At 29.8% G+C, this 17,328-nt stretch overlaps 1 protein-coding gene across 2 annotated transcripts in view; it reads right to left on the minus strand.

Annotated features, from left to right (window-relative positions):
• The window catches only part of LOC139490707 (muskelin-like), a 35,218-nt gene that overhangs the window by 15,397 nt on the left and 2,493 nt on the right, over positions 1–17,328 (minus strand). For both annotated transcript variants that reach the window (XM_071277648.1, XM_071277640.1), the window contains exons 2-11: positions 16,175–16,244; positions 15,572–15,714; positions 11,398–11,486; positions 5,722–5,831; positions 4,880–5,017; positions 3,625–3,679; positions 2,659–2,733; positions 2,093–2,164; positions 837–949; positions 160–273 (exon numbers count right to left, since the gene is read on the minus strand). In XM_071277648.1, coding sequence (XP_071133749.1) covers positions 160–273; positions 837–949; positions 2,093–2,164; positions 2,659–2,733; positions 3,625–3,679; positions 4,880–5,017; positions 5,722–5,831; positions 11,398–11,486; positions 15,572–15,714; positions 16,175–16,244 — 979 coding nt within the window. The remainder of the gene's footprint in view (positions 1–159; positions 274–836; positions 950–2,092; positions 2,165–2,658; positions 2,734–3,624; positions 3,680–4,879; positions 5,018–5,721; positions 5,832–11,397; positions 11,487–15,571; positions 15,715–16,174; positions 16,245–17,328) is intronic.

Here is a 17,328-nt window from a genome sequence, read left to right on the forward strand (position 1 = left end):
TTGTCCCTTGGGACAGGTGAGCCAAAAAGGTATTTTAAGACTTGTAGATTACCATTACAAAATTGAGAATTCATGTGTTGTTCCATCAATTATTGAATAATTTTCTATATTATTGTAAAATTCTTGGATTAGTTATTTCATAATTACCATTGAACCTACCTTTAGATTTTCTGTTGTCCTCATAGCTGAGTCTAAATATCTTCCAAGGGTAAATATTTGTTTTCTTTCATAATCAATACAAATTTTATGACACGATCTAGCACCAGGACCACCCTAAAAGATAATTTATAACATCAAATTAATTGCAATCTTTTAGCAGAATTAGTTATAATATCAACAATTTTATCTTTTCACATTCTCGCAATAAATTATAATGTTACTACAACTGTTAGACAAATGTATATTTTTCTAATGAGCATCAATAAAGTGTAAGATCACCAGATATGTTTCTAAAGTGAATCAGAATCAATAACTGGCTCTGTTACCAAGCAATAGATTGTGCAAATTCTCATAATTTTTTTATTATACAGGGAAAAGCATTTCTGTGCGACTAGAAATTGATGAATTTGAAATAAATAACAAGAAGAAAGTTTATATGAAATCCTTTGTGACAAAAAAAGAGAAAAACATTATCATTACGCCAATTTTCTTGCTTCACAACAATTTGAATTTGTCTAGTGAGCACCACCTATAAAACTGTTAGGTCCAGTGATCTTTTTTCACATGTTAATGTGTTTAGATGCATAAGAGAAATCTTGAATTATTTAAAATTTTCAAGGTTTCGAAAGCAGAAATAGGACTTTTTTTTTATTTCAACAGAATAAATTGTTACTTACCTCTAATTGTGTATTTCTAGATAAACATGTCCATTCACGAGATGGTACATGATACATCCACAGGTCTGCTAAATCATGGTTACCATCCCAACCACCAAATAAATATAAAGTTTCTGTAATGACATATGACAAAGGTAAATGTATAACAAAGATCTTAAATCATAAGATCACTGCATCCAATTATTGAAGATTTTTTTTAAACAAAAAAATAACTTTATTAAAGTAGCATCAGCTATGAGATAAAAAAAAAATAAAAAAAATATATTATTTTCCCCTATCATTAATGAAAGTGAAAAGGTGGAATACAAAGATGTTTTTAGCAGACAGTTCGGTCAATTGTGTCAAAATAAGCTAGAAACATTACCAATGAATAATTCACTTGCATTTGACCTCATTAAATCTGTATTTATGTGACCTACAATTTAATCCCTTAGCTAGAGATGGGTTACACCTAAATTAGGTATGTTTAAATAAATATAAATTTATAAAGGAGAAAACTATCTACCAAAACGGAAGGCAAGTTCTCCTATATGTTTTTATTATACAAGGAAAAGCACTACATTGTATCTAGAAATTGAAGAAATTTAAAATGAATTACAAGATAGCATCAAATACTATTTTGTCCAGGTGAGGTAAAAACATAAATGAGGCAGGCATTACCTGTAAATGGGGACGAAGTCTGTATGAATTATTTTTTTGTAACTTAAATATTTGTTTAAAAAAAATAAAACGAAAATACCGTAACATTTCCGATTTTGGTTCTGTTATTAGGGATTTAGTTGTGACGTTATTTAAATTATGACGTCATATGCAATGTAAACAAAGAAACGCTATCATCAGGTAACGTTTTTTCATATCAAGGAATTATTAAAAATGAAATTGGTATTGCGCGTTCCTTCCTATTTTATACTAGACTGATAAATATATATTTTACTCAAAGTTTCATACAAACGAGACCGGAAAAAGGAAGTACATTGTACATTTCTGCGCAGGTCCGGGATTTCAAAACACGACAAAAAAAATTTGAACGATTTTGAGTTCATTAGTACAATGAAAAATTCAGGAAATTTTCCCGTATTTTTTTTTTATTGAATTTTCTACTGTTATTGGGGACTCCGTCCCCATAAAAAAAAGCAGTTATCTCAAAAGTAGTCTGACCGTAAATCTTTACAGAGGAAACAAATATGTCCTTACCACTCAATACATCCACACACATCTGATGTCCACCTCTCATACCAGGCCTACTATCTACTTACCACTCAATACATCCACACACATCTGATGTCCACCTCTCATACCAGGCCTACTATCTACTAAACTGTCATTTGCTAAAAAGAGAAAATAACCATTACTCATTAAAACAGCATTCATTGGAATAATTGGTTTTCACATACATCATTATTAAGTTTAATCTAAAATAAAATCAATCTGTACATGACAAAAAGAATAAATTCATAATGTATTACCATTGGAAAGTTACCAATCTTTATGCAAGTTGTGGATACCTATATAAATCCTATCTTACATTGTTCATGAACAAAGTGATGAAACATTGCAAATAACAGAATACATACAAAGAATTTAAATATTCTACCAACTTTTTTTTTATCAATTGTGTATTCTTGCATTGATTTCATAAATAGTATAAACTAGATTCTAACTAGAAACAGAAAAACTGAAGACTGTTAAGGAATGTGAAAAAAATTGTGTTTAAATTTCAGACCATATTTGGGAAATCACTTTCATTGTTCATTTCAAATATATCTCAAAAACACTATTATGATGTATAAAAAAATTACCAGCTGCAATAGATGTTACTTACTTTTAATTACTGGCTCAATGGGTGACCATAATGGTTTATAATCTTGTAAACTTATATAATGATGAAATAAACCTTCTGAAAATAACAAAAAGCGATATATTACACAAACTGAATAAATAAAACAATAATAAAGACAACAACACCCATCAATTACCCCATGGTAAGAATTTATTCTGGTCCACATGTATGGCCAACAAGGGTGGCGTCTTCAGGACTTCAAACTGAATAAATATAAAAAGAGAAAGGGAAGAAGAAAAGTGAAACAATCATTTTTTTACATAAATAAGGCTGTTAGTTTTCTCGTTTGAATTGTTTTACATTGTCTTATTGGGGCATTTTATAGCTCACTATGCGGTATGGGCTTTGCTCATTTTTGAAGGCCGTACGGTGACCTATAGTTGTTAATGTCTGTGTCATTTTGGTCTTTTGTGGATAGTTGTTTCATTGGCAATCATACCACATCTTCTTTTTTATATTTTCTTTTGGTGTTAATGCAAATACAAACAAAATATTGACTTATTATATGTGGACTCCATTTTAAAAAATGTCTTAATAAAAAAATCAATAATGCATGTAATGGTTGATACTGTTGTCAATAAGTATGACTAAAACCAATTTTCTGCTTCAAGTGAATGTCATCACAAATAACCCAAATCTATGAAAGTTAGTAAACTACTTCACAGAAACAAAGAAATATGTAAGTTATGAATTCATACTAAAAGCTTATATATTCATCTGAACATGTGAGTTACCAGAACTTGAATATTTGAATATTCAAATCTTTTTTTTAAATTCTAGACTACTGGTAAAACATGTAATAAGAGTACATTTTTAGGCCTTTTTTGTTGATATTCATTATATTAGAATATTAAATTAATCTTTCTTGTTTAAGCAATATCAATTCCTTTTTATAAGGATAAAACTATTTTGAACAAACCATATGTGTGTAAATAAAATATTACAAACCTTCACAAGCTCTATACACTAAATGTTCACATGCATCAAAATCACCATCTTTAACCTGAAAATACATTGTTATGTTTAACAAGATGATAGGGCAAAAAAGTGCAAACTGTAATACACATAATATGGTGCAGGCTTGAAATCTAGGGTTACTGGGAATTTTGTCATTCCAAGGTGTAGTAATCTTGATATTTTCATTACTGTTCAGTTTTGTTTTCTGTATGAGATCTAACACAAGTATTTTATATTTTCACTTTGTCAGCAATTACCAGCCTGTTCTGGAATAGTGTGTTTGACTTTTGCTTTCACTGGTGAAAAACTTAGAATTTTGATAACGCCATCTATACCCTTTCTGATTGCTTTGAAATGTTAAGGCTGAGAATCAAAGAAAGAAAAGGACATTGAAATACCAAGCTATGTTCTTACGCTTATAAAGTGTGTCCTAATATCAATATTTTACCAGTTTTGTTTGCAGGTCTGTATATATTGGATGCTTAATACTATTTTTACTAAACCAGTTTTGTGGGTAACTCTGTCAATATTGGATATTAAAATACTTTTTCCTATATTACCAGTTTTGTGGGTAACTCTGTCAATATTGGATGTTCTAATACTATTTATTATTTACCAGTTTTGAATGTAACACTGTCAATATTGGATGTGCTAATACTATTTTTTATATATTACCAGTTTTGTATGTAGTTCTGTCAATATTGGATGTTCTAATACTATTTTATATTTTACCAGTTTTGTATGTAACACTGTCAATATTGGATGTGCTAATACTATTTTTTATATATTACCAGTTTTGTATGTAGTTCTGTCAATATTGGATGTTCTAATACTATTTAATATTTTACCAGTTTTGTGGGTAACTCTGTCAATATTGGATATTAAAATACTTTTTCCTATATTACCAGTTTTGTATGTAACTCTGTCAATATTGGATGTTCTAATACTATTTAATATTTTACCAGTTTTGTATGTAATTCTGTCAATATTGGATGTTCTAATACTATTTTATATTTTACCAGTTTTGTATGTAATTCTGTCAATATTGGATGTTCTAATACTATTTATTATTTACCAGTTTTGTATGTAATTCTGTCAATATTGGATGTTCTAATACTATTTTATATTTTACCAGTTTTGTATGTAATTCTGTCAATATTGGATGTTCTGATAATATTTTATATTTTACCAGTTTTGTATGTAATTCTGTCATTATTGGATGCTTTAATACTATATAATATTTTACCAGTTTTGTATGTAGTTCTGTCAATATAGGATGTTCTAATACTATTTTTGTTTTCTTTTCTAAAGCTTCATAAGCCTCTAAATACTGTCTCTGTCTAAAGTGTTTTAAACACAATCGTATAGCTTCTCTTTCTCTAAACTGAAAGTAAAAGTAATCATATAAGTTAATTGACCATAAAATCAAAGCGTTGGTATGCATTGAATGGAAAAGATTACTTTAATTTATCAGTGGGAATTAAATTGAATATTGCATTGTATAAAGCATGTGGTTGATTTAACTACAATTCTGTCTTTTTGTGTTTCTTTGTTACATATTCGTTTGTTTTAATGGTGATTTAGACTATAACAACGATGACTGCTGTACCCTTATTTTTGACATGTTTACCTTTTATGTCTGTTTGCTTTGTTCACACATTGTGGTCAGTATAATGGATTTTATGTGACTGTCATACAAGTGAGAGGTTTAGCGCTATAAATCCAGGTTCAATCAGACATTTTCTACATATGAAAATGCCTGTACCAAGTCAGAAATATGACAGCTGTTATCCATTCGTTTGATGTGATTGAGCTTTACATATGATTTAGTCGTAAGTATATTTGTGAAATTGAATCCTGCTCCTTTCAAAAGTTTTTTGTACTTTTCTTGACAACAACATCATTTTTACTTGAATATCTTAGCATCTACTTCATTGATAAATTTCTGGAAATTTTCATAGATAGGACATATAGAAAGTTATGATCAATGTACTACATTTTGTGTATCTAAAAGGTAGTGATAAACCTTGAATGATTCAGATATCAAGTAATAATTAGGTCATATACTACTTCATTGTTGTAACTTACATTATTGTACCAATGCATTGTTGGTTTTACAATATGCCAGTCTGAGATTCCTTGTAGTTCTACATACCAAATACTGAAATTAAAACTAGGTCCCCACGACTGAATTGGAACTGAAAAATATGAAAATACAGAAATTAAAACTAGGTCCCCACGACTGAATTGGAACTGAAAATATGAAAATACAGAAATTAAAACTAAGTCCCACGACTGAATTGGAACTGAAAAATATAAAACTCTATAAACAGTAAAAGTAAACATAATTCACTAAAGTGTTTCCCAGGTGCGGGAATTTCTCGCTACATTGAAGACCTGTTGGTGACCTTCTGCTGTTGTTTTTTTCTATGGTCGGGTTGTTGTCTCTTTGGCACATTCCCCATTTCCATTCTCAATTTTAAGTTCATAAAAGTCTCTCCAACCAAATGAATAAAAAATAAAAGGTATATTTATGTGATAAAAGTTCTGTTTAACACCGTTTAAGTTTAATAAAATCAATGAGTGTGTAGTACAACTGATAAGTACATAATCCCAACACAAAAGTTTGTCGAATAAATGTATGGTGCTTATACTTCTCATCTACACTGTACTTGTATGTAGCAAGACCTGTCACACCATAATTACTTTATATAGCATGTTGTGTGTGTCAACTGTTACCATGACAACAGAGACATTTACTGTCTGATTCCCTCCAGGATTGGAACCAGTCAACTTGCATTTTGTTAGAATGTATTAATGCTCATGAAATAAAAAAGTTCTAAAGTTTTTAACTTTTTTGTCTACATGACTACTTTTATCAAAATAATGTAAACATGGAAAATTTCTATACTTACTTATTACTTAGAACTTGTGGTGTCCATAATTTACTGGTGTGGTGTCGATATTATAATTGTTGCAGACAGTAAATGTTGTTTTTAGATCAACAATTCTGATTATCACAATCTAAATTTATTCTAAAAGATGAGGAGCATAGTGCTTCAAAGCTCTCATATACTAACTAAAGCAAACAACTGTGCCTATGTATTGCCTAAACAATATTTTATATTCTGTTCAAACAACTGATATTTCAGTACAGGTCATATTTCATTGAAAAGTACCTTATAAGTAATATTAAAAAACATAAAGACAATCCACCAAAAAAATAACATCTTTTTTTCTTCATTTTATGACCTACAAATTTGCCATTAAGGATTCAGTAAATAATACCAAAACAGAAGTTTGTAAAATAACTGTATGGTACTTATACTTCTCATCTACACTGTACTAGTATGTAGCAAGACCTGTCACACCATGATTACTTTATATAGCAAGTTGTGTGTGTCAACTGTTACCATGACAACAGAGACATTTACTGTCTGATTCCCTCCAGGATTGGAATCAGTCAACTTGCAGTTTGTAAAAATGTATTTATGCTTGTTTTATGAAAAAGCAGATAGTTTTGGATTTAGAAACTTGTGTCAAATTCTCAATGACAATATTTCTCAAAACAGTCAGAAACAAGGTTATTTCAACATTTTAAACCTTTAATTTACGTTTTTTGGCAATTATAGAATTTGTTGCAGATAGACAATCTTATTTTAAGACCTGCAATATTAATAATCATAATACACTATTTTTTTTACATTTATTCTTAAATTTTTGGAAAATAATTTTGTAAAGCCCCCATATGCTTACTTTAACCTTTTTAACAATTAAACAACATAAAATTGTGCAAAAGAAGGGTCACATATTGAATTTTCCAATCAAAATTTTAAATTTTGGTCAAGCAATTTTTATGTCTGCACAATTCATATTTCATTTAGATGAAAATCCCCTTTAAAAGTGGTCAAACCCCTACATGAAAACCACAATACAATTAAAATTAGAAATGATGTACATCTACATCCTTTTTTATCATGCTATTCACTTAGTATAAATCTTCAGTGAAAAGGTCAAGGAAATAATCACAAAACAGAAGTTTGTAAAATAAATGTATGGTGCTTATACTTCTCATCTACACTGTACTAGTATGTAGCAAGACCTGTCACACCATAATTACTTTATATAGCAAGTTGTGTGTGTCAACTGTTACCATGACAACAGAGACATTTACTGTCTGATTCCCTCCAGGATTGGAATCAGTCAACTTGCAGTTTGTAAAAATGTATTTATGCTTGTTTTATGAAAAAGCAGATAGTTTTGGATTTAGAAACTTGTGTCAAATTCTCAATGACAATATTTCTCAAAACAGTCAGAAACAAGGTTATTTCAACATTTTAAACCTTTAATTTACGTTTTTTGGCAATTATAGAATTTGTTGCAGATAGACAATCTTATTTTAAGACCTGCAATATTAATAATCATAATACACTATTTTTTTTACATTTATTCTTAAATTTTTGGAAAATAATTTTGTAAAGCCCCCATATGCTTACTTTAACCTTATTAACAATTAAACAACATAAAATTGTGCAAAAGAAGGGTCACATATTGAATTTTCCAATCAAAATTTTAAATTTTGGTCAAGCAATTTTTATGTCTGCACAATTCATATTTCATTTAGATGAAAATCCCCTTAAAAAGTGGTCAAACCCCTACATGAAAACCACAATACAATTAAAATTAGAAATGATGTACATCTACATCCTTTTTTATCATGCTATTCACTTAGTATAAATCTTCAGTGAAAAGGTCAAGGAAATAATCACAAAACTGAAGTTTGTCAAATAAATGTATGGTGCTTATACTTCTCATCTACACTGTACTAGTATGTAGCAAGACCTGTCACACCATAATTACTTTATATAGCAAGTTGTGTGTGTCAACTGTTACCATGACAACAGAGACATTCACTGTCTGATTCCCTCCAGGATTGGAATCAGTCAACTTGCAGTTTGTAAGAATGAGTTTATGCTCTTGAAATAAAAAAAGCTGACAGTTTTGAATTTTGAAAAAAAAAATTCTCCAGAATTATTTTTGTCAAATATTGTCCACGACGAAAATTTATACACTTAGAACTTGTATTGTCCATAATTAACAGGTTTCGCCAATATAATAACTGTTGCAGAAAAAAAATCTTGTTTTAAGTAAAATTGAGAATGGAAATGGGGAATGTGCCAAAGAGACAACAACCCGACCATAGAGCAGACAACAACAGAAGGTCACCAACAGGTCTTCAATGCAACAAGAAATTCCCGCACCAGGAGGCGTCCTTCAGCTGGCCCCTAAACAAATATATACTAGTTCAGTGATAATGAACGCCATACTAAACTCCAAAATTGTACACAAGAAACTAAAAGTTAAAATAATACAAGACTAACAAAGGCCAGAGGCTCCTCACTTGGGACAGGTGCAAGATCTGCAATTCTTATTATTATATGACTTATTCTTAACTTTATTCTAAAAGTTTGAAACATAGTTCCTTAAAGCTTCCACATGCTCACTAAAGCCTCATTAACAATGAAACAATAGTTTAAAAATGACTTATATATTTGCCATAAACAGTCTAGTAAATAGTCCCAAAACGAAAGTTTGTCAAATAAATGTATGGTACTTATACTTCTCATCTACACTGTACTTGTATGTAGCAAGACCTGTCACATCATAATTACTTTATATAGCAAGCTGTGTGTGTCAACTGTTACCATGACAACAGAGACATTTACTGTCTGATTCCCTCCAGGATTGGAATCAGTCAACTTGCAATTTGTAAGGATGAAATAATAAAATGCTTCGCTAGCATAGCCTAATACGACCACAGAGGTTGAACCCTGAACAGTTTGGGCAAATTTGGACACAATATTCAAGCTTGATACAGCCTGAATTTGGATTGTGATCAAATTTTTGACATAGTGTAGGTTTCTGACACAAAATAAATGTCAAGATCTTACAAATCTATTGTGCAATACTGTGCAATTAAAGATTTCTTCTTGAAACTTTTCAAAAATTTGAGATTTGAAAAAAATTTGAAATTTTTTTTTTGAACCACTTAAAACAAATTGTAACCCCCAAAGTTTTTGTTTACCACCACACTCTATATACCCTCCTTAGTAGAATGTAACTTTGTAATACAATTTCAGAGAGATACATACACTTAAACACAAGTTTTTGTCTGGAAACAAGAAAATGCTTGTTTTTGGCCCTTTTTGGGGCCCTAATTCCTTCATAAAATGGGCAGTACCCCTAAACTCAATCTTATCCTTCCTTTTGTGATTTAAGGAACCTTGTGGTATAATGTCAGAGAGATCCATACACTTACACACAAGTTATTGTCCAGAAACTACAAAAATGGACCATAACCCCCAAAATGAATCCCAACATTCTACTTGTGGTATTACACATTGTGGTACAATTTCAGAGCAATTGAAATGCTTATACACAAGTTATTATTCTGAAAGTATAAAAAAAATCGTGTTATAGGCCCCTTTTTGGCCCCTATTTCCAAAACAGTTGGGACCATCAACCCCAAAATAAATCCCAACCTTCCTTTTCAGATTCATTCCCTTAAACTCAAGTTTTTGTCCGGAAACCAAACGTATCTTCGGATGACGCAAAACAGACGACACAACATCATACAATGATAAAAAAATGCGATCGTATAAAAAAAAAATTGCGCTCATATAAAAACGTTTTGAATCTTTTAACTTTTTTTTTCTACATGACCATTATTGTCAAAATGATGTAAACAAGGAAAACTTCTACACTTAGAACTTGTGGTATCCATAATTTACAGGTTTGGTCAATATAATAATTGAATCGTTGCAAATAGCAAATGGTGTTTTAAGATCTGCACTTCTGATTAGCATAAGACTTTTTCTTAACTTAATTCTATTAAAAATATTTGGAACATAGTTCTTTAAATCTTCCACATGCCCACTAAAGCCTTATTAAGTATGAACCAATAGTTAATGACCTATATATTAGCCATAAACAGTCTAGTAAATAATCACAAAACAGAAGTTTGGAAAATAAATGTATGGTGCTTATACTTCTCATCTACACTGTACTTGTATGTAGCAAGACCTGTCACACCATAATTACTTTATATAGCAAGCTGTGTGTGTCAACTGTTACCATGACAACAGAGACATTTACTGTCTGATTCCCTCCAGGATTGGAATCAGTCAACTTGCAGTTTGTAAAAATGTATTTATGCTCACCAAAGTGAAAGCTGACAATTTGAATATAGATTTTTTTTCTCCAGGACCAGTTTTATCAAAATAAAGTCAACAAGAAAAATGTCTACACTACTAACTTGTGGTGTGCATTATTAACTGTTTGGCCAGTATATTAATCTGTACAGATAGCATAAACCTTATTAACAATGAAACCACATCTTCATCATGTTCATGTGCAAAAGTATTTTCCAATCAATATTTCATATTACGTTTAAGCAATTCTTATGCCTGAACACTTCATATTTCAGTGATTGAAACCTAAAGGAAAATGCAGTAAAAGGTATATTAAATCATTCCAAAACAAAAGTTTGTAAAATAAATGTATGGTACTTATACTTCTCATCTACACTGTACTTGTATGTAGCAAGACCTGTCACACCATAATTACTTTATATAGCAAGCTGTGTGTGTCAACTGTTATCATGACAACAGAGACATTTACTGTCTGATTCCCTCCAGGATTGGAATCAGTCAACTTGCAGTTTCTTAAAACCTTCTAATACTCATAAAATCTTTTCTATCTTACCTATTTTGAGGTATTTACATGGAAAGTGATTTCCATCTATTTCATGTTTTATTGGAAAGGATTCTGGTATATGGTCATTCTTTAATCCACTGTAAAAAATGAAACTGATCATGTAAACATTTATAAGTACAACAATGTATAATATATATCATTTGATAATTCATTAATTCCCACTAAATGGTATACATGGTATAAATAAGCAAAAATATGGTTTTTGGTGAGACAATTGAATTTTTCATTTCATCTTTTTAATTTCTATTTGATGACAGGTGCACAGAAAAACAAAAATGATTCAAAATGTTAAAAATTCCGATATAGATATTGTTTTGAAGATCAGAACAGATAAATACTAAAAATTTATATATTTATTGATGCTATACATTGTATAAAACTATAAATGGATGACTATTCATGATATGTGTGTTAATATATACATCTTACTTTAATACATAGAACCAGTATTTAGCAAGTGTATGATAATTTAAAAAGCTCTTTTCTTCACAAAACTAGGGTATTTGTATGTATGTTTGGTGTTTCTACTTCTCATCCACACAGTACAAGTGAATAGTGAGACTTGGCAAACCCTAGTTACTTCTATAGCAATCTGTTTGTGTCAACTGTTACCATAACAACAGAGACTTTATCATTCATTTTCTGATATCCTCCAGGATTGGAATCAATCAGATTGCAGTCTAATTAGAAAAAACATATCCTATGTGTATAAATCTTGTCTTATTTATATGTATAATGTGCGACTGACATGACTGAGTGTATTTGGAAACTTCCACAGGATTAAAGGGAAACTTCGCAAAAAAATCAAAAATTGATATTATGTCCATTCTATATAGAAATGCTCAAATTTATAGATATTAAAGTTTTATTCCGCTAGATAAGAGATCACCATCGATTTTAAATTTAGAGTATCAATTCTCTGCGTTCTGCCATTTTGTCGTCTTCCCCGATTAAAAATCAAGATATGTCTATAAACCACAAAGGACCAAAACTATAGTAACCGATGTAGTCGTAATTGCGTGTCGATATCTTGTCAATCGTACGGTTGTTTTATCTGACAAACTAACTTGATACAGAACATGTTCTTATTTTTTTAAATAACCATAGTCTGTTATTTTTAAACTGTTAATATTGGAATTAGTTAAAAAGTCAAAGTTTAAATCATAAATAAGTGTTCCGTGAAAACTGTTTTTGCGTAAATCTAATTCGTTTATAATTCTTTAAAGTAATAAATTTTATTCAAATAAATTCGGATCTTCCATCATCTGATCACCAGCACGACTAAAGATATTACTCCCAAAGGTATTGTGAGGGGTGTGAGGTGACATGTCCAGGTATTCAAGCGATTTCCTGTCGGGCTTGCAAGTTCATGCATCGTTTCACTTCTGTAGGTATTGATCAGTGTACACAGCCGATAACTTATAACTCTCCATTTTGAACTATCAGGTGTATAAATTATAATATACATCTCTGTCTTGCGTGTCCGAAAGTGATATAATATACTAATCATTATTAAACTCATACGCTTGTTTATAAATAACATTACTGGTGTAAAGAATATTATTTATAAAAATATAAATAATACAAAAAAAAAAAAAGATTTGATAAAATAAAAATCTATTTACATTTTTTTTCCAAGGTTTAATTTGGGAAAATTTAATATATACTCGTTGTCAATAGTAAACATGTAAAGGACAGATTGGAACATACCAGAAATATTGATTTAAAAAAAATGTACGCACTTGTCGACGATTCATTTCTATGCCTGGGTAGAAAGTTACGGAGCTATATCGCAATTTAAAATATATACATGTATACATTGAACATAAGAAAGAAACATACATTTTGTGTAAATTGGGGTAACAGTTTTGTAAATAGACTAGTCCACGTATGCCAACAGTATGTAATCATCGAATTAGATAGACTATTGTATACCAAAAGAAGAAGAAGATGACCAATTTGATTTAAATACAGGTCGATATAATAACTTGCTTCGGTTCATCGAAGTTATGAACATAGTAAAATCACAAATTTATATATCAATTAGATCGTTCTCCAATAAAGGAAGAAATTCGACATCATCACAATTGTTCCGACATTCATGTAAAACATATGCAACTGGACGTACACTAATAAACCCCAAGGAATGTGAATATTTTCTAGGAAAACTTTTGAGTATTAAAGTTTCAAATTGATTTCGGGATTTATTTTCTTTCTTGATATTCAATGACAGCAATTTAAAGAATAAACTGCTTCCCCGCTTTAGGGGTATTCTTGCCAGTTGAACAGACTTATAATTACATTCAAAAATAGGGAAATTAAGATGACATTAAATTCGTTGTCTATTTTTTTAAACATCGTTGGTCAAATAGCTAAAGTATTATTCGTTGTTAGAAGAAGACTATTTTAATAAGGACGCTCCCGATTATGAATAAATTTGGTTGACGTTTTTCACACTTGAAAAGAATTTCTATTCGTAATTTTTCGATTCCATTCCAAGAGGATCCTTAAATTTCCTGTCAATTTTTTAAAACATATTTTTTTTCAAATAGCTGAAGTATTCATGCGTTGTGAGATTTAAAATATTTTGATGAGAACATTAATTCCTAAATAGGTAAATAAAGATCGCTTTGGATGGACTAAATTATATAATTGCAATCTGTTTGAAATATTAAAGGTTGCCGATTTTAATTTAAAAAAAAGTACAATTTTTAGTTCATACACTCGTGTTTAGAAGGCTATTTTTATTTATAAATTTATTCAATTAAAATAATTCAGTATTTTATCGTTACAAAACTAATCAGAAGTCATAATTCATTTAAAAGTGAGCTTATGCAAAATACATAAAAATATACAACAGCTATCCAGTTATTGTGCGACCTTATTTCTCCCGTAAATTCATTTTAATTCTTTTTCTTTCATTTCTGTGTCTATAACTATAACTGACTCCCATATATCATTCATACGAAATGTTGTTCACACCTGAAATGCTGAACCGTGACGCCTAGGTGTCACTGAATGAAGATCAAAAGATTAGAATTACATAATGCTAATCTTTTAATTACCTTGAGTTTAACTACGCATTCAACATTCACTAAGTGTCACAAATTAATACACATTTAATTTCCACAGTACAAGCAAGTGAAAATGTTTTCTGGAATGAAGCAAAAAAGTTCAGAATACAAACATGTATTTTTTTATACACTATCGATCGTGTCAGTTTCATATGTTTGTTTAAAGTATTTGAAGAAAAAAAATCATAAAAATGTTCTATTGTATTATTTACTTTAATTACTAGAATTCGTATAAAAAAATCCACACATGAATCCTACAATCTAATTTAAAAAGTTACATGGCTATCACTTACTTTTCGTTGGTTAATAGCTACACCAAAAGTCGTCGATGCGCTTTAAATAGCGTTATTAGATGGTTAACGAACAAGACTTAAATGAGATTAATTTCACTCCCGGCATGCTCAAAGACTTAAACTACGTCACATAAGTCAGGAAGTTTGATAAAATAAAATTCATTATTCCCAATTTTCTCCTTTATTACTTTTCATATCGAAATAAAACTTGGTGAATATGTTTTTTATGGTATTATGAACATAATAAGATGAAAAGTGAAAAATCGCGAATTATCCCTTTAACCTCATTCTCATCCATATTTAGTAGCTGAAAGGAATTTCTCTTTGCAATTTGTCAATTTTAATCTCCTGCCAACAACATGAACAAACTTTTAAGGATTCCCTCTGATGGTAAAAAAAAATGACGGAACAAGTTACAGATTGGATTAGCATTTGGATTTTCCTAACATGACCAGAAACCATGAAAACTGTTCGATATTACAAAAAAAGTATGTACTTTCAATTATGCCTTTCAAAATTAAACTAAGATTTGATTGAGTTTTGTCTTTCTGTTTATTATGCAGTATTGCATTTTCTTTTCTTGTTTCTCCCTTCAGAACATCCCCCCTTTTTTATTACTGGTCTGTTGGCTTATCATAGTATAGAGTAGTAGTATGGAGCATTAATTAATAAGTTCTTGAGTAAACTTCTGACTTGTGAATTACCTGTAATCAAATGTCTAATCTGTCTATCATTGTCTATTCTAGTACAAAATGTATTCAGCACAAATCCTTCAACATCACAGAATGTACTAACCTTTCTAGTAACTGGAGCATATGACTTTCTGATATTCCACCAAATATCTTAAACTTCTTTAAATTACATACATGTGTCTTTTCATATTTCCCAAATGTTATTGTCTGTACAATGCTTGGTTTATCTAATTTTAATATTAGGAACTGAAATAAAAAAATATAAGAAAATTAACTCAAATGCATTATAACATAACAATCATGACAATTAAAGGAGCAAATTTTAAAATTTCTAAAACATATATTTTTTATTAAAAAATGAAGGGAACATTGGTGTTATTTGATCAAGAGTTGTTTCAGGATACCATCAATGACCATTGTTTAAAACTGTCATATTTTCTTCTTTTCTTGAATTTCTTTTGCATACATGGACAGCATTGCTTTAATTGAATGTTTGATATAAATTGTCTGTGAGTGTCATATATAGATGTCCTAACTTTTCATAAAAAGTAAATTTTCATGGACAATTAAAATATCATGTCCCTTCATATCATGCTTGTCTTCAAAATATTGATGTTGGTTTTTTTTTAGAACAAATCACATATCACAAATCCCATATAAATGTACTAGTAATATCATTCAAGTGACAATGTGAGTAATCACTGACCTGTGGTGGATGATTAGAATCTGATGACCACCTAGACGACTGGTCTGTTGGCTTATCAAGGTAAATATTTCTACAAGAAATAGAATACTATATAATTTTTATGGTTCCAAAGGTTACCATTTAACTGCATGTAATTGAGATAATGATTCACTTAAATTATCAGCACACCACTTTGTCTACCAATAATTGTAACTCAGTGAAGGTCATCACTATGTAGACATCAAATATTTTGTTTAAACAAGTTAAAAAGCACCAGTAGTGCATTCCTAATACATTTTTTTTACTTTTGTTTGTGCTGTTGGGTGTCATTGTCAGGCTAAGCATACCCCAACTATTTTACTGTACTTCCTGGAATGGAAGGATATGTTATCACATTGGAATAGTTATGTTAATAAAGTATATATATTTATTCATATATAGAGATGAGAAAAGATTCAAAAAAACAAATCAAAACAATTCCTTCAATTTATATAAATTCATATATATATATACAAAAATATATTTAGCTTTTTTTTACATAGAACATCAATAAATGTGTTCAACTTTTACTCCAACTATGTGTACTTTAAGCTACAAAAATATTTTTTGTCATGCATCTGATTTCACCTTGATAGATGCACAAGCCTGATGAAGCTAATTAATGTATAGCGCAATACTGCGTATTTCTATTTAAAATCTAATAGAACTATATATTAATTAGCATGTGTAAGTTATATTCTTAGACATTTATATAATTTTAATTTAGTAACTGTATCAGGTTTTTTTAACAAACTGATTACTGAAAAATTATTACACCAGGGTTTTCGATATCACGAACTAGTCAAAACATTTACTAAATTTTATCATCGGTATAAAGACATCATTCGTAAATATAGCTCAACATGCAGACTTCTAATATGTTCAGGTATTTCACATCCAATTTTTTATGGAAATATTCTTTATAAAGCACAAAGATGTCAGTATTCACCTCAGAAACTTACAAAACCTTTGAATAGACTTATTAAGAAGGGATATAATTACGATACTGTTGTCAAGTCATTAAAGATTGCATATTTTGGCGTTAATATTGAGTCACTGATAAGGTCTTTGCATCGGAACTAAACACATTTATTCTAAAAACAGTTGTTGGCATGACACGGGTTATGTTCTTCTCA

Source organism: Mytilus edulis, chromosome 1, assembly GCF_963676685.1.
Source record: "Mytilus edulis chromosome 1, xbMytEdul2.2, whole genome shotgun sequence".
Taxonomy (NCBI): Eukaryota; Metazoa; Mollusca; class Bivalvia; order Mytilida; family Mytilidae; genus Mytilus; species Mytilus edulis.